The sequence below is a fragment of the Populus alba genome, chromosome 2 (genome assembly GCF_005239225.2).
Source record: "Populus alba chromosome 2, ASM523922v2, whole genome shotgun sequence".
NCBI classification, from domain to species: domain Eukaryota; kingdom Viridiplantae; phylum Streptophyta; class Magnoliopsida; order Malpighiales; family Salicaceae; genus Populus; species Populus alba.
In genome coordinates this window covers 10689538-10707898 of record NC_133285.1, presented here as the reverse complement: position 1 = coordinate 10707898, position 18361 = coordinate 10689538, and the positions used below count along the sequence as shown (strand labels likewise).

Genomic DNA, 18361 nt, shown 5'->3' with positions numbered 1-18361 from the left:
ATTAAGTAAAATATTATTAGGAATAAAATTGGGATTGCGATCAAATTTTGTAAATGCTATGTTATCATGTGATCTTCTTCTAATATAATTATATAGTGCCACTGAATAATATTAAATACTAGTTTTTTTTTTTGCATAAAACACAATATCTGAGAAATTTTATTGGATTTTTTTATTTTACTGGGTTGAACCCGGCCCAACGTATTTAGATTTGGGTCTGACCTAGTCCGATTCATGAATGGTGGAGAGTGAATTAATTCACTCTTCACTGTTCACTTTGCAGAACACTGGAGATGGGGAAATGTAGCCGAAGAAGGAGAAGGAGAAGAAGAAGGAGAAGAGCAGACTATCCTATATGGTTTTTCACTCTCCACTATTCACTTTGCAGAACACTGGAGATGGGGAAATGCAGCTGAAGAAGGAGAAAGAGAAGGAGAAGGAGAAGAGCAGGCTACCCTGCGCGGTTTTCTCCCTTTTGATGGTGCTATTGCTATTGTCGACAATGACTTAAGGTAGTTCTTATGGCGACGAAGAAGAAAGTAGGCGGTGGTGCCCCTTTTTCTTCCTGCGTTGGCCTCTGTTAAACCTTTCTTTTTTGTTTATGTTTCATCCCCCCACATTACTCTTTGTTCTGGAAAAGCTAAGGTGAGCTGCTGTATACAAAGCTCAACTTTGTTACTTTTGTTAAACCTCAGGTACAGCCTCAATTTATAATGAGTTCTACCGAAACAAAACCATGTTTTACCTTAACCAAACATATATTTTTGTGGCTCAATCTTAACTTCACATGTAACAGCATTACCGAACATGTACTAGGGCAAAGAGGCAAATTTCGAGCACTTTATATATAATTTGAATTATTTAGGATAAATATGAGAAAGTCGATTATATACTACTTTTCATTTTCCATGAATAATGACAATTGTTAACAAAATATGAATTTGCAATGATAAGAATATTAATAAACTCGATCATTGACACTGAAATCTAATTATATTATTTGTTTATTAGAGAAATATAAGGATAAAAAGAAGTAATCTTTACTAATTTCATATAATAATTAATTTTTTACCTTGTATATATAGGTGGTCAATAACAAAAAAAAAAAATATAAGCAACAAAATAGTGTGTTTTCACATAAAAGATTTGGAGATAATTTGTTTTTTAATTTTTAATGAAAAGAAAGACTTTCCGAGAATAATCATTTAATGTTATAAAAATAAAATTTTTTGATATATTGATTTTAGAAATAATTTATTTTAAAAAATGTTATTTTAATATATTTATAAATAAAAAAATAATTTTAATAAATAATTTTTTCAACACTCACAAACACTCCGAAAAAAAACAAAAAACCCAATTATTACTTCAGTTATGCTTTGCTAGAAAGGTGAAACAGTTTAACAAAAGCCCCAGTTTCCTTTATCTCAATTTTGACTATCCAATCATGATGTGACGTGATCTTGAGAATATTAATGAGAATCTTCTTCCACCGTAAATATCAACCTTGCACCATTTTGCGATGGCTTATTCGTAATTTGATTTTTTATATGAGAACTCTTTTAATATTTGGAGGTATATGGGAACACAGTTAAAATTTTATTCCTTTAAAATTTATATTTTTTTTGGTTAAAAATTAATTTTTTAAATTATTTTGATATATTAATTTTAACAATAATTTAAAATTAAAAAATATTATTTTAATATATTTTTAAATAAATATATGAATTTTTAAATCACTGTCATTATTATAATCCTAAACATACCATTCCTCCCGGTTTATATAATCATTGAAGCTTCATTTTCTTAGGCAGTGTTTGGTAAAAAAAATAAATTTTTAAAAATATATATTAATATATTTTTGAACAAGAAATCTTTTTAAGAAAAACCTGTTAGAAATTGAAATGTAAATTCTACCAGTAGAAGAATCACCAAGTAGGCCCTTCAATGGCCACTCATCAGAAGGGTCTGGGACCTCTGACCCGTGACTCCTTACCGGTCGCAAATAAAATCACGGGGTGGGGGGGCAACCGGCCTGCAGTTTAGGCTGTTAACGATAAATGAGCTGCTAGGATTATATGAAACTATGAAAGCAAATTAGTTAGAGATTTAAGAGTGACATTGCTGTTTCAGATAATTATGGCAAGGGCCTTGGTCTTTTCCGATACACCCAATGTACGCTGTACATATACATTACACACTACAGTAGAAAGGCCAAGAAGCCAAAAAAGAAAAAAACCAAAAAGAGGAATAAGTTGGGCAGGAGAGAAAGACAGCGATGCCAGGCTAAATATCCTAACCCCAAGATCGAAAATGGGACTCTTGCCCATTTTGGGTCTCCGTTTTAACAGATTTCAACTGATATAGAAAGACACAGAAAAACCCATTTTCCAGCTCCATTTCAGGTGCTTTGTTGCTTCTCTGTATGCCCTTTTAAGGTTTGATGCTCCCCCACTGTTTTTTCTTTTTCCTCGTTTATTTGGTCTCTGTTGATGGTCTTGGCTAGTTCCCTTGTTCGAGTGATAATGATCAGTTGATGGTTTTGGGTAATTGGCTGGGAAGGTTGCTGTTTGATTGTTGGGTTTGATCCACTAATTATTCTGTTGCATCCTATTTTGCGAGTTTATATATATATATAGATACACGAGGAAGAAGCATTTTCTGTTTGGTTGCTTGGTTTCAATCACCTTTCTTTGCCGGTTTCTGAAGATTGGATTCTCCAAAATTTGTGTTGCTTGTGATCTGGGTTAGACCCGGTTTCATGCCAATGAAATCTGGTAATATGGTGGAGATGTACTGTACATTGGAATGTGCAGAGGCATTTGCTTGTGTACATGTATTGTCAATTTGTTCTTATATAAGAATACATAGGATATGTGATTCTAGTAAAGCAATCATGGACTGAAATATCAACTATAGCAGCAAGCAATGTAGAAGGTAACATGAGATGTGTCATATTTCATCATGGACTGAAATATCAACTAAAGCAATCGTGTTTTTGCATATTACTCAACCACTTCTTCTTCTTCTTCTTCTTTTGGGTGCTTCAATGGAAGAAAATACAGATTTTTTCGCATTTTGAAGTTCTTAATTTAGAATATTCTCTCTCTTTTGTTTGTGAAGTTTGATGAATTATTTCTTAGGTTCTGTCATAAGGGGTTTAAATTTTAAGGAATTCTCATTTAAATTGTGTTGATTTTGATGACTACGGTCCATCTTCTCTTCAGGGGCATTACTTCTGGTCATTAAGTTTCGCATTTGGGATTTGATATGTTCCTGTAACTAAAGGATTGTCCTCACATCACTTTCTGTATCAATGGGCATACAGAAGATTTGCCATCGGAGTTCAAGTTCTGATAAAGTTTCTTGCTCCTTCAGTGGTGAAGTCAAGCAGATGAGAGAAAACCCAGTTTTGGGTGCAGACTCAGGGAATGATTCAGATGATTGTGAACTTGCTGAATTGAACTGTGAGCTTGGTATGGTGGAAGGTCAGCGTTGCAGCATACCATATGAGCTCTATGATCTTCCAGATTTGAGGGAAATATTATCTCTAGACACATGGAATTTGTGTTTAACAGAGGAAGAAAGGTTCAACCTGTCAGCTTACCTTCCAGATATGGACCACGAGACATTTTGCCTGACTATGAAGGAGCTTTTTGATGGTACTGAACTATATTTTGGGAATCCACTAGATAAATTTTTGAAAAGATTGAAAGCTGGATTCTACCCTCCAAAGGTGGCTTGCTTCAGAGAAGGTTTGCAGTTTCTACAAAGGAAGCAGCATTATCATTCTCTGAGAGCTTACCATGACAGGATGATACAAACGTTTATAAACATGAGAATGTTATGGGATCAGTATGGAATGAGTCCTGGAATTGAGGAAAAGATTTCTGTGTGGAAAAACAGGAGAAAACAAAAGAGCGTCAATGTGCTTGATCTTAATGAATCTCCCAAGGATGATCATCTATTAAATGAGGTGGACAACTTGGAAACAAAAGTGATGAAGCTAGTGGAAAGTGAGGGTTCAGCAAAAGAAAGATCACCCTTTCTGTGTACCAACAGGACAAAAATTGTAGCTCCATACTGCAGACCGAAGGGAGTTTTAAAGATGAAGGCATCTGGAAAAGATTCATTCCGTAATCACAATTCAAAGATGGTTGTGGCTGACTCCTCGGGACAACGTCGATCATTGCCCAGGGGAGTGTTGAAAATAGTACCTAAAGCTCCTCCACTTCACCTGGAACAATCAGACATTGTGCCAAGAGGAGTGCAATCAAACTTTCCAGCCAGGACTCATGGCATGCGGGATTTTAAGTTTTCTCCTTTGCCAGCATCTGTATGCTTTCAGAATGCAGGTAGCCTGTATGAATATCCATTTCTAAGGAAAAAGGTTGATGGTGACAGAGTTCATTCAACTCTGGACCAACCTCAGTTTCTAATAGATCCGCAGGAAATTGTTAGAGTAACCCAAAATCTCCCCGAAAGCTCTACAAGAAATGTGAAACCAGAATCGCTTCCAACTTTAGATGAAAATTCTGTTGTGGTAAAACACAAATTATTTGGAGTTGATATGGGAAGGTTTCCAAATAAGGAATGCAAGTCATCCTTGGATACAGAGGGTGCAAGGCCATATACCTTTGGTGGTGAAAATCTGGGGGCAAATGTGGACAGAGAATCTAATGACTCTTTCCTGAAATCCTTAGAATCATTCCCATTTCGTATCCAATATCATGGAGGGGAGCAGTGTGTGGCACCATTAAAAGAAGAGCATCTCACAATCTATCCAAGAATTCCAGAAGTGGTTCCTGCAATTTCAGATGCTGGCAATGATAAGCATGAAACGTTAATGGAGTCTTCTTCACGCCAAAAGAATGGTGAGAATGATGTCAGTGTCAGAAAATCAGGGAAGCTATCGAGTAAATCCAGTGTCTCAGTGGCATTCAAGGATCAAAAGTTACTGCCTTTGACGTACAAGCGAAGGAAAGTTCTAGCTAAGGCCAACTCATTAAACTTTGGTAAGTCACTAACAGCAGATGCTAATCTGAAGTCTGCAATTACAAAAGAATCAGATCAAGATTTTAGGGAGGGTGTGAAAACTGTGAAGATAAAATTAATGGGGTTGAAAGATATGCCCTTGAACAGGGAACCTTGAACAACATTAAATGTAGTAGGTACTTTTTAGTACCAATTTTCTTTGTGCTTTTCACAAAATTACTCTCTAGTGTATGCTTTTCAAGATGTGTAAATCGAAGTATAGTAGTGAAAAAAAAGGTTCCTATCTTCATGATAATCCCATTGCAAACATATTCACGAGTCTGCTACCAACATACCATAGGCATGGGCATGCATATGTAGTAAATACTTTCACATTGACTTTTCAAGTTACAGTAGTGATGTTCTAGCATATCTTCAGACGATTCCATCGCCAAATAAATATTTCCTTTCTATCTGGTTTATAGCTCTGGTACCAACTAACATTTCCAGATTGACCTTGTCTAAACTGGCTGAGAAGGTGATATGCATTTGAAATATTTTAGTTTTCATATCCTGTTTCTGTTTCATGTCATTGCTCAGGATTCTTTGACATGATTGTAGTCAGTTTTCCCTGCCTCCTCGAACCAGATTGGCTGAACATTTTGATAACTCCAATATCTGGTTTAATGTGGACTGTGAAGATAGTTTTATTATGGTTGTATGATTCTTTGCCTCCAGAAATCTCTTTCTACATCAATCTAGTGAATTATGAGAATAATGAACTTCTTTTGAAATCAATATAGGCTGCATTTGCTGTTGTTTCATTTCAATGTCAATGTACGTCAAGGTTTCTGCTAGATCTGGAAAGTGGTCGCGTGAGAGCATTTCTTGTAAGTTTATTTTCAAGCTGTGTAAGTCAGTATATCCTCTCGTCCTGATCAAAGTACAACTCGTCTCCTCGCACTCCCTGGTAATGATAGGGATGCTAATTGGGGCAAGGTTTTTCAAGAGTACTAGTGCAAACTTTGTTTGTATGACTTGGTCAATCTCTGTTAGACAGCATCCTCCACAGGACTTGTCCGTAGGCTGGATTTTGTCTACCTGAAATTGAATATGTGCAGCTTCAAGTTTTACACTGCATGATCCCCCAGAAAGAGAAGGATAATAACTGGTTTTCTGTTTTTTTTTTTTTATTTGGAAGTTGAATTTGAGAAGTGTTTATGTTGCAGCAGAATAAGTTCTCATGAATGCATTGGTCCATTAGAGACAAGGTGGTGTTTTTGATTGAGTTTCAATCTACATCAAAATTTAATTTTTTTCGGATATTGAAAATATATTTTTTTAAAAAATAAAAATATTATTTTAATATATTTCCATATAAAAAAACATAATAAAAAGTATCTTCCACTTTCATGTGTTTTGGAATGCCCTACAGTGTTTCAGAACAGCTATCCTTAATGTAATTTTCATGATTTCACCTGATTTCTGCTGTCAACAACTGCTAATAGATGCCTCAAATAGGCTGTCAACATTAAAAGTAGGGCTTTTAATTTTTTTTCGTTCTCTGACTGCAACTGCAAGTCTGCAGTGTTGAACGTCACAATACAACCGAGTTGGCAAGGGGTGCTCTCTTATCTTGCCTAACGTGGTGTTTCACAAACCAAGCAAAGGCCTGAACCTCGGTCAATTTGCTTGTTCTTAACGCTTTGTTTGCTATTAAAAAAAATTTAACTTTGTTTTCAAAAAAATATTTTCTTAAAAATTTTAAATAAAAAATACTTTTCAAAAATTATTAAAATTTTTAAAATATCATATTATTTATTAAATATATCAATTTTAGTTCTCAAATTTTTTATTGCTATATATATTTTGTTTGAATATTTATTTTTCAATTTATTTTTTAAAATTTAATTTTTATATTAACTTTGGTCCTCATTTTTTATAATTGTTATTTATTTTTTTCTTATTATTTTTTTATTGAAATTTTTTATCTATCAAATTTGATTCTCATTCCTTTGATTGTCATTTATTTTATTTGAAATAATTTAAGAAATGTTAATTATTATTATTTAAATTTTTTTATTTTTTATTTTTTTTAGATTTGATCTCTGTTATTTTGATTATTATTTATTTTATTTGAGATAATTTATGAAATTTATATATTTTTTTCAATTTCATTCTCATTCAACTTTTTAATTTGTAAGATTTGTTTCTTATTATTTTAATAAACTTGAGAAAAATAAAACATTAATAAGTTATTTTTCAGTTCATTTTTCATAACATAACTAAACACTGGAAAATATTTTTCAATTTATTTTCCATTACACTACCAAACATCATAAAATAATTCATTTTTTAAAAGAAAATTACTTTCCAGCAAACAAACGGGCCTAAATAAATTTACCAAGATGTTTTGACAAAAGGATTATTATTATTATTAAGTACAAGAGGAATCAAAAAATCAGATTTTGTTTGTTTGATAATTAGGGTTCCATTTCCTTACTAATGGTGGGCTTAGAAAGTAAGATCCACGAGGATTAACGTTTTACACACAGATTCTGGTTGTGATCAATAAACGACAGCAAGCCCGAATCACCTTATCCAGCCAGGAATGGATTGCGGGCAAAGAGGTTTGGTTAGGAAAGCACCCACGCGTGTGCGCCACATACTTCCAACCGTTAAAATTTCCCTTCTCTCACAACCATCCAACCAACCGCCATTTCCCTCCATCTTCTTGTACCTTTTAGTAAAGTACCATTACTCCGTTTCACTTGTCATGTAAAAATCAAAGCCACCGAAAGCAACGATAGCGGAGGTTGGCTATCCATGTTATCTCTTCCTAATTTCACCGGTGGCACCACCGCTCTGTCATCTCCACGTTCGTTGGCGCCACCTCGCTCTCGCCATTCGGTGTTTAAGAAGGTTACTGTTACCTCCAGATATCCTTGCTGTTGCTCTTCTTTGAGACTTCAGGAATTATCAATTCAGGAGCCTTTAGAAGAATCGAGGGAGATCTTTAGATTACAAACACAGAATGATGAAAATGATCCTGTTCCAAGAGACCAAGAAGAAGAGAGAGGGATTTCTAAAATACAAGTGAGCAGGGAGAAACACATACCCGTTTCCAAGGCAGAGCTTTTGGATGCTGTTTTATTGAAGTTATTCGACTCTCAAGATGATGATGCTAATCAGTTCCTTCTTCTTTCTTCGTGAGTGAATTACACTGCCTCAGTTGATTGCTTTTTTTTTTTTTCCCTTAATAATTATTATTATTTCTCAACTAATCTTCAATTTTATGATGGATTAATTGCAGGTGTTTGGACTCTATTCTACACGCAGAACACAAAAGTATTTTAGAGGAAATGAGGACAGATTACTCACTTACTCATTCCATTGATGATGAAGCGACAAGTGATGAGAAATCAGGTAGTTCAGATGGAAGAGAGGCGGCTGACAGGGAAAATCCTGGCTCAGTTAGCAATAAGATCAACGGAAACGGGAGCGTGGGGAACTTAGAAGAGGAGACTGAAGTTGATAGACCATTGCATTTTGATTATGGTCTAGACTTGAGAAACTTTTTAAGTTCTCCAGTAACAAACGCCAAGAGATGTTCTAATGGAGAGTGCAGGTCTGTTGCAGGCTATTCTTAATTAAAACATTTTTTAAAACGGTCAAAATTAACATGATTTGCAGAAAAGATTTTCTTCAGTCTCCATATATTTATGGATTAGAGTCCCATGATCTATACGTTTAGGATTGTCAGTTAATTTTTTGGTTTTAACATTTATGTTGCTATTTCATCCTTTATCCTGTCTTGTGTCTGTGTGTGTAATTCCTTTTGCAAAATTGCTTGTAGACTTGCTGTTGCCACCCGCTTCCAGCGTTCTTTTATGCAACTTCTTAATAATGCTCAGTTTCAAGAACTATCAGCTGGGGATTTGATGCTGACATCTGCCTTGAACTCAGATTACCTCCTTACTTTGCCAGTATACGTGGACTGGAAGAAAGCATCTGAATCCAATGCAATAATCTTCAGGTTTTTGTGTATTAGTTTCAGTTAGAGTGCTGCAGCAGTCAGTATTCCGGTATACAAAATATTTGCAATCTGCTTACTTCTAAGGTGATATTCCTTACAGGAGGGGCTATGCAACTGAGAGGCAGAAAGGTCTGCTAATTGTTGAAAAGTTGGATTACGTTCAGTCCAGGCTTCTGCAGGGTATTTTCTTCCTTATATCAAAACCAGTGGGGAAAGTTGGCATATGGATAAAAGAGGTCGTTGCCTTTCCCATGAATTCTCTGATAGTATTTTAAAAACCAACTGCATGATGTGTGAATCGATGAAGAATTGATAAAATTGGTCAAATATTCCTTTTATTTTCTCTGATATTGAGGGGCAAAACCAAAAATCTTGATTTCCAAACTTGTTGGGCAGTTAATCTTTGAAGGAAGTCAGTCAAAGATTGTGTAAACGCAGTTGCAGTTCTGCAAGAGTTATCTCCATTAAGTGGTTTCTACTTTGTTATTTTGTTGCCATAATTCAGCTCACTAAGTGTTCCTTGGGACAGGCTATTAGAAATGCTTTTGAGAGCCATGAAGTACAAGATTGGATTAAGAAAATGACACCTTGGCTTGAGCAACTGTCACTTTTTCAGCAATCGTATTTTAGTAATGAACAAGCTTCTGATAATCCACCGGAGATTGACCAACTATCAGATACTGAACTTCCAATTTGGCTAGCAGCACAGAGGGCGGTAAGTCGGTATGAAGGTTTTCTGTCACCTGTTGGACCCCGTGGAAGGCTCTTCAGGAAGTTGCTCACATGGATTGGATTTCTACCTCCTTTGCCGGAAAAGCCATTTGAACTTGACAGTTATAGTAATGCTTCTGAACCTCGTTTAAGGTTTGTAGAATTTGAATTTTCTCTCTCTTCTTACAGTAGCCATCTTCTACTGCGTATGAGCTTACGTTTTTTCCCATTTTCGTTCTGCTGTGTGGAAAAAATTGTCTGAAGTTAGCTAAGAGTAATTGGCATGACTGAGTGCGCAATGCTATTAACGTATGAGGAAAAGTATGATGCTTTAGTACCAAACTAGCTTCATTACTACTTGTCACAAATTTAGCTATCCTTTTGGTTTAAGTGATTGACTGTAACTTGACTCTGCATGAATCTTGCCTGTTTAACACCATGGGCTTGTCTCGCAAAAACAGCTATCCATTGATATTATGTGAATTTAAATGACTTCTGGGTTCTGATAGGGGTAAGCTACTAGATGTAGGCTTTATATTGCCAAGTAATTTGGACAAACAGAACAATAATCAAAATACAATTTGAATTTCTATGCTTCACAAGATTCTATCATCATTAAACAAGAAAGGCCATTAGAAAGTATTTGACTGCAGTCTTCGAACAGCTGTAGATGAATTCAGGCTGGTGCCTCAAGATTAGAAATTTTCTTGAGGTTGTTGAATCATTAAAGCCAATTTGGAAAATAAATGCCATTTTACGTGACATCCATGGTATCTTTTGTACGTTCCACGAGGATTTGACTATCTATTTTAGTAGGACGTAGTTTATGATTGACATTATCACCTGAATGGTCAAGTAATTGAAGATCTTTTCACTCAGGCCGATTTTCTTATCAAGGATATCACTTAGTGATATATGGAGACCTGCTACAAGAAAATACTGCAGAAACAATATTTGGAAAATGCTAAAGACTTCCTTTTCCATACTACTTTCTCAGTCAGTCCTCCAGGTAATCACTTTTTCCCCCTTCTTATCGATTGCTTTTGTTATGTAGTATTTTGTAAGGATAGATGTTTAAGCCTTAGCATCTACCAAAAACATGAAGATTTTTAAGCTATATCATCTCTTGCCCATGTGCAAGAGCAAGAACATTGTAAATAAAAATGAAGTATTGCTGGTAAATATGTTTCTATGATATCCTTAATGAAATTCAGATTTTTATTATTCCTCAACCTTTGCATGTTCCTGATTAGGAACCTGCATTTCAAGAATTAATTTTGCTTTATACCACGGAAACAAGTGATAGCAATCCTAAAGATAAAGCTGAGGTTCCAGCATTGGAGCTAAAGATCTATGAGAGAATTCCCATTCCCGATTTACCGGTAAATACCTCTGACACTGCAATATCTGTTGATGCTTTCTCGCATTTTGTTCTAGTTTCTTGAGTTACTGATGATTCAACTGTTTGCATATGATTTTCACATTGTAATTAAACAATTTGTAGGTTGTTTTTCCACACAAAAAGCTGTCTTTCCGTATCATTGACACGGTATGTGCAGGTTTAATCCCTCTTTTACATATTATAGAGTTTCTAAAACAAAAATATGAATACTATCTACTGAAGCTTTTCAAAGCAGCAGCCTGTGTTTATTCTAGTATTATCTGGTATCATGCTTGTGTTACTCTAGCAGACCGATATTTGATATTACTTGTTGCCATTGATTATGTTTTCCTATCCTTATAATTATTCTTTTTACAGAAAGGTGTTGTGGATGTTGATTTACTAGCATGGTTGAATATGCTGAGTTCTTTCTCCTAAATTTTGTGTGTAAATGAGAGTGACAGCCCTTTAACCTGCTGAAAGTCTGAATCCACCTTAAATTAACAACAGTTCTCCCCTTAAATGTTGTGTGTGCATAAATGAGAGGAACTCTGTTTAGCATTCTGTCATAGCATATTATCTTGTTAATACCGTAATTGACTTAGTAAATAGACTTCTCAATGGTTGAAGAAAGCTGAATAGCCTTGATTAACTCTATCATCTTGCTGATGCTGAGTTTCACAGCTACTACATTATTTTTCAATACATAAGCTGATATGGGTATATGGAAACTGATTGAAGTGCTACTGTGCTTACGCAGAGTAGAGTTGACATTTTGGCCCTAACTCATTTCCCTTATCTTTCTGGATGAGTTACATTAAACATTGGGATTTCCGTGCGGGGTGACTGCTGTCCTAGCATAGCAGGTTTGCTGTAGAAAAGCATTACTTCATTCACATTTGGAGATAAAAGGTTATTCTGAAATGTACTTGATGTGTCCCGTCTCTACTAGAAAGAGAAGTGTATGTTGATGTGGATGCTCAAAACACCATGTAAAATTATGTGAGGCAGTTGATGGGCCTTTGTCTGTTGACTGGATGTAATTTATTGGTTGAGCCAAATGACTAACATATTCTAGATGTGCTTATGGATTTTACTCCATGAAGCCATCCTTTCAAATAATAGCTTCTTGACCAACTATTGTGGATCTGTAGGTACGCTTGGATGCAGCTACGATATTGGGACTTTTGGCATACTTCATAAACTACAAATTTGAGATCTTATCTTCCCCGTATGTGTGTTTTTGGTGGTCATATGATTGTTTTTTGAAATGGTAGCATTTGGCGCAAAAGTTAAATGTGGATCTAAAGGTGCAATTATGTTTTGTGATGTGCGAGTTCATAGTGTGGGTTGATGAAAAGGAACATGAATTCAATATCCATTTTCGTAGTGTCTGCCGCACGTCATAATTCTATAAAACAACCTCCCCCACCCCCTCTCTTTCTAATCAGTGGCAGTGCTTGAAGTTTTTTAATACTTTTTTTGAAGTTGGATTCATATAATCTTGATAGCATATAATTTCCTATGCAATGCAGATCGGCAATATTTCTTGATGTAGTTGCTATCACTGCTCTGATAATATATGTGACTCGTGTGGCTTTGGGTTACAAACAGACATGGGATAGATATCAAGTCAGTTTTCTGTGCAATTTCCAAGATTATTATCATCTAAATTTTACAAGTACATATAATATATGCTGAGAGATAGTTATAATTTCTTAAAGGAATCTTTTATTACAGCTGCTGGTTAACAAAACGCTTTACGAGAAAACACTGGCAAGTGGCTTTGGCTCAGTTCATTTCCTTCTCGATGCTTCTGAACAGCAGCAAGTGAGAAACTCTTTCGATATTCCTTTTTTATGCTTTCCATAAATGCAGACATAAAATAGCACTTAGAGCAGTTGATATTCTAGTTTCTTGTTATTTTAGTGGTATACGAATGTGAGAATTCGATTCACAAATTGATTTCAACTATAGAAGAATTATTTGAAGTCTTTGAATTACTGCTGCTCTTTTTGTTCCCTCGTCATTTGGTCAATGAGCTCGGCTTGCATAGTATTCTATAATACAATGTGTTTTGTATTTTCCTAGTGTTCTTATTTAATTTTTCATTTCTCTGAAAACTACTAAATGCAGTATAAGGAAGCCATATTGGCATACGCGATCCTGCTTAAAGAAACAAATGGACAGGTCTGCCCATCCTATCCCTTCTTAAGTTTTCCATGTTGAATTTATGCATACATTTTAATCCTGTCAGCTTTTTGCATTTGATCATTGTGTGGTAGAAGTAGAATTAGTACTCTAGGGGGTATAGGATTTGGTGTTGGAGTATTCTGAGTTGCTTGATGGTGTTTCTATCTTATCCCATTTTTAATTGGATGAGTGAGGACAGTACACATGGATGCATAAACCAACTTTATTTACCATGAATATTTCGTACAAGAACAAAAGTGAAGTTCAGTGCAGCATAATGAGATCATCTGCACTAATAAAGGGCAAGTTAATTGCCATTCCTGGAAAAGCACACATGGATTCAGTGTTTGCTGATTTATTGACTAGAGATTTCCGCAATGATGAATCAAGAAACCTAGTCTTTTATAGCATTTTGAGAAATTTTATATGATCTAAAACCTGTGCTGTGCTTTTTGATATTTTTGGTTTTAGCATTGTTTAGGCTCATCTAGGAATTGGCATTTAATATTTCTATCTGGAATTCTCATAGCAGATACAATTCCTTGCCTATCATCACGGCACATGCAGCCTTTTTTTAGAACAGTTCTTGCGTTAAGCAAAAAAACAGGAGGAGCATTTCTTGCCTTTGAGCATAGAATTTCTTTTATTTCCTTGAACATTTTCCTATTGTTTAGAGAAAAACCATAGTTCTAATTACTGCAGGTTGCTTGTCACCGAAGTGTTGGAGATGAATGCGAGAGATTTATGTTCGATGTGTTTAAAGTAAAGGTAAACATATGAGTCTAGTATTATTTAGCAAAGCCGATAACCGGTGTTAATTGCTTAATTGGTCGGAATGAATGCAGGTTGAAATGCCAGTTGAAGAAGCAATGAATACTTTGATTAGGCTAGGCCTTGTTATAGAAACACCCGTTGATGGAAGAGGAACCAGGTTGCAGGCTGTTCCTTGTGAAAAGGCGCATAAGATTCTTAAAGAACGCTGGAATAGTTTGCTTTGTTAGTTATAGTGAAGTCAAATCCAAGGTTTCATTTTGAGAAGAGTACTTACTACACCTGGATAATTGGTGGAGATTATCCGTTGAAGCCATTGTACACTTCATCAGGTAGTTTATAGGCAGTTGCAGGGCTTTTTCTTCTTCTCTTGCGATTTTCAAAATGTTCTCTCAATAAATTTCTTAAAAGAGAAGAAATCAAAGAGAAGGCCTAACATGAAAAGAGAAAGGATTAGTACCTGCATTTTCGATAATTAGGTTTTGTTTGTTCTACTTGAAGCTTGTATCAAATTAGTTTGGTTTAAACTTAATCCAATGTGTGGTAATGCATGTTGACCACAATCATTTCTTTGTTTTACCAAAGAGAAGCAGTCCAGGCACTTGCTTTAAACAATTTTACAACTCATCTGGAGAGGGGAGGGGATTTGGTGCCTCTGTTCCATGGCCGTCCCTTGCATCTTGCTATTCACTGCCAGATTTAATTGATCGATATAGACATTTTCTTTTAAGCTTTCCACAAGTTCAACTGATTGCACAGACTACCGTGAAGCATTGCCTAAAATTTCAAGCATTACTGCTGTTACTCTGGGTCTCCTCCACACAAAACTTGGGAAGATGGGAAATGCTAACGTGGTTATCGTAGATATTTCAAGTATAATTCCCTGCATTTCCCGATAAACTTGGAGCCGCTGGGACAAGCATTGTATGAACAAAAACATGGAAGGCGACACCTTCAAACACAAAAACTTCTGTGTAGATTTGTATCCCTCCGAGCAGTTTTCAAATCTCGGCAGTGATATATTCGAATGTTATTGCGGTGAAAATTTAAACCAAAATGTACAACAAGTAAATAAATGAAATATGGATACATGTACTAGAAGAGCAGTATACAGCTGAGCTATGGAAGGTTACTTTATTGCCTGCGGGGAAGAGGGGGAGAAAGTAATGGTCTGGGGGATCCATTGTTTCTAAATCCTTGCAGCCATTGGACTATCAGTCTCTTGCTTTGTGGCTCTCATCTCCCGTGCCACTCATTCCCCATCTTGCCACTTCCAAATCAAGTTTTTGATTTGTAGTTTTGTGTATGCCCGGTAGTAAATAAGACAAGCAAGGGTTGTCCCTCACAAGTCAAGAGGCTGAGCTCTGGTAAAGACAAAAACTCCACCACCTCCTACGGCACGCCCCAAAAGCATATTGCGATCGAGATAGGAGAGGTAATATAGGCCTCCCACTGATCGCCTGAAATTCAAGCATGTTTCAAAATTCACGCGAGCAAATTGGAAAACTTCAATGGAACATATATATATAACAAACTGTACCTCCCTGGGTCTCCTGGGTTTCTTACAGGAACATGAGCTTTGAAAGTGCGGATAAACTGTAGGATCTGTTCAGAAGGATTCAAAGGATGACTCTTGTTAAGACAGAATACCATGATTTTCTGTTACAAATCACTAAATTACACGTGTTGGTTTAGAACCAGATAACCCAAGGCAAGCATCCATAGAGTAGAAGCATGGTAGAGATGTATGTGACAGTGAAAAAGGCACACATCGTGAATAAAACTTTTCTGTAATATAAGCTTGATGAGAAGATATGTTTGATGGTTGAATATTCAGAGAAAATTAAGCTTCAGCATCTAGCTGATGGTAGCAATATGATTTTGGGACCTCGGCATCAGACTTATCAGGTGGTATGCAATGCTAAAAATTAAACAGCACAATCTGGAATTAAAGATCAAGGTTCATTCACCTGCAGACTAAGAAATGAACGGGGTAGCAGTGCCGGAGCTATTAAAGCTTGCAACTCTTCACTGATTCTAATATTTTGAATGCTTATCTGCCAGAAATGATGGCAGTTTCAAACAATAAATGAGAATTAAGATTTAATATAGAGGATTCTAAACTAGTAAAGTGATCACGGGGAAAGGAAGAGTCAAGTGGTCTTAAAGTTACTCTTCCCAATGTAGGAGCTAATTAATTCATTAACATCAGAAAGACAGCAGATAAAAAATACGCCAAGATATTTTTAGAAGCTGACCTCTTCAAACTGAAGATAGATGTTGCGTGCAGAAACAACATTAAATTTTGCGGAAACAAGGAGAGTAGCACCTTCTTGTTCCTGCAGAGCATTAAAATCACAAAATGAATTAGAAGAAAATATGTCCTCCGAAGAATCTGGCAAGCATTCTTAAAAAGTACAGTCTATGATCTTCAACAGAGAAATGGCTTTTTGGTCTCAAGTAGTTTTAGTTCTTTTAGCATCTCTTACTGTTTTTCTTTTTTGATCTTTTGGAGAAAAATCCCCATTCAACTAATGCTCCTAGTTCCTATTCCATTCTTCATGGATTCTACTCCCCCCTGACATTTCAGTCATTTTTTCACTCATATGGCATGCACCCACATGTTACAAAGAGATCCTCAATTCCTCAATTTTTAAGTGAAGATAAATTTATCATTTTTTTCTCTCAGGAAAACAAGAAGATTCTCATTAAAGGAAGCCAAGAACAATAAAGAAACAATTGGTTCCCAAATTTAACTAGACAGCAAATCAATGAATCTATTAACAAATATTATGCTGGTTGGGATAGCAATTTCAGATCCAGAATTGAAGCATAAAGAAGCTAATTCAGAAGTAGACAGGCATTGTCAGGGATACAGCGCTTGACCAATTTGCTTGTTTAAAATGTCAGTAGCCGTAGACCTAGTTGAGAAACATTCAAGACAAATGCAGCAAAGGAAATGCAGAAGCTCACCTCTAACAATGTTGGGATACTCCACTGAACAACATTGCGAATGACACCACCATCAGACTGATCTCTACATTCAAATTTCTGGAAGATCTGCCCAACCTACCCTTACATTTATAGATAAAATAATAACGATGATGGAAGAAAAAAACATTACCTGGTAACCCAAATAAAAAGTACAACAAAAGCTGAAGAGAGAAAGCAAAAAAACTAACCCATCAAGGAGTCGAAGATGATGTTTAAGAAATAGGATTCATGTACAAATAGCCAAACTACATAAATTGTGGCAACTAGATACATGAAAGCCAAATCAAAAGATAAAATCCCACAAGTAGAAAGGCTTCAAGAAATTATCTTGTTCTACGTTTGTCAACAAATACCACCACCAAGTCTCTTCCACCACAATTTCATGATTAGAAAGGAATGAACACGGCTATTTTATAGAAAAATAATAAATGGGATAAAAAAAAGATGATAAATTTGAGCAGAAACTGTGTTGCTATCAATAGAAAAGTTTTATAACGAGAAGCTTTCATTTTTACCACCTGAAAGAAGGGAAACCTTGCAGCAGATTCAAAGAGAACAAGGACATCAGGGGCAGAGGTGTACTGTAGGCGCCATGTGCCATCCAGCCGCACCATGTCAACTGACTCACCCATGTTGTATCCTTCCAAGCTCACCTGCCACAGTGATATTAGAAACAATAAATACATTTATTTTTATAATCACCAAAACCTTTTCTTTTCAGTACAAGCAGAGAGAGGGCAAGTTAACAATATCCCAACAGAGAGAAATAAAAAAGAAAAAGAAAAAACCGAGAGAGACAGACTAGAGCCTCCTCAATAGAAGAGCGTTGATCAGGAGTGGTAACAAGCCCTCGTTGCGTGTCTTGGACCAATCTCAACAAATCATTTTTTTTGTTCTCAATCTCAAATTCAGATACCTAAAAAGAATTCAGAATCAGAAAATGTACGTTGTACAGTACCAAACATCATCAGCATCATGATTCAGGACGAGATAAGAAAAAGAAGAAAGAAGAGAAGGTGGCCACCCGAGCAGTGATATCAGTAGCTACAGTTGCTGAACATGAAAAGTTTCTTCGAACGGTGAAATTTCTTCTAGTGGCAGCGTTACAAGTAAAAGGGTTAATAATTTTGAAAATGGGTCTCTTTCCAGTTGCAGGATACAACGAAGTAGCAAAAGTCATGTTCATTTCTTCACCGGATTATAGGCCTGGAAGCTTGCAATATCCTGTTATGTTATCTCCCCCGTCTTTCAATTCCTCACCTTTTGCTTTGCTCTTGATGGTGGTGGAAAATAAATTGAGC

The 18361-nt window shown here is 35.8% G+C and overlaps 3 protein-coding genes across 7 annotated transcripts; 2 read left to right on the top strand and 1 right to left on the bottom strand.

Annotated features, from left to right (window-relative positions):
• The first annotated feature begins 2120 nt into the window (after positions 1-2120).
• Positions 2121-5304, top strand: LOC118044460 (uncharacterized). 2 transcript variants are annotated; one of them, XM_035052745.2, is made up of 2 exons: positions 2121-2405; positions 3228-5304. In XM_035052745.2, the coding sequence occupies exon 2, from the start codon at positions 3317-3319 to the stop codon at positions 5150-5152; it is 1836 nt and encodes a 611-aa protein (XP_034908636.1). In that variant the 5' UTR covers positions 2121-2405; positions 3228-3316; the 3' UTR covers positions 5153-5304. The 2 variants fall into 2 exon arrangements, with proteins under 2 accessions (XP_034908636.1, XP_034908635.1); XM_035052744.2 differs by having other exon boundaries at positions 2122-2438.
• A 2301-nt stretch (positions 5305-7605) lies between these two features.
• On the top strand, positions 7606-14598 carry LOC118044455 (uncharacterized). 4 transcript variants are annotated; one of them, XM_035052736.2, is made up of 14 exons: positions 7609-8183; positions 8288-8602; positions 8831-9010; positions 9111-9246; positions 9540-9874; positions 10601-10730; positions 10975-11103; positions 11226-11270; positions 12257-12333; positions 12638-12734; positions 12843-12932; positions 13239-13292; positions 13998-14063; positions 14141-14598. In XM_035052736.2, the coding sequence occupies exons 1-14, from the start codon at positions 7801-7803 to the stop codon at positions 14294-14296; spliced, it is 2193 nt and encodes a 730-aa protein (XP_034908627.1). In that variant the 5' UTR covers positions 7609-7800; the 3' UTR covers positions 14297-14598. The 4 variants fall into 4 exon arrangements, 3 of the variants coding, with proteins under 3 accessions (XP_034908629.1, XP_034908628.1, XP_034908627.1); XM_035052738.2 differs by lacking the exon at positions 14141-14598 and having other exon boundaries at positions 7606-8183; positions 13983-14063; XM_035052737.2 differs by lacking the exon at positions 10975-11103 and having other exon boundaries at positions 7607-8183.
• Positions 14599-15019: 421 nt separating this feature from the next.
• Positions 15020-18356, bottom strand: LOC118044459 (probable plastid-lipid-associated protein 10, chloroplastic). The gene is made up of 8 exons (XM_035052742.2): positions 18085-18356; positions 17863-17976; positions 17579-17713; positions 17040-17135; positions 16325-16405; positions 16037-16123; positions 15607-15671; positions 15020-15526 (listed from the first exon to the last, which is right to left on the bottom strand). Exons 1-8 carry the CDS (start codon positions 18244-18246, stop codon positions 15409-15411), a joined length of 858 nt encoding a protein of 285 aa, XP_034908633.1. The 5' UTR covers positions 18247-18356; the 3' UTR covers positions 15020-15408.
• Positions 18357-18361: the final 5 nt, after the last annotated feature.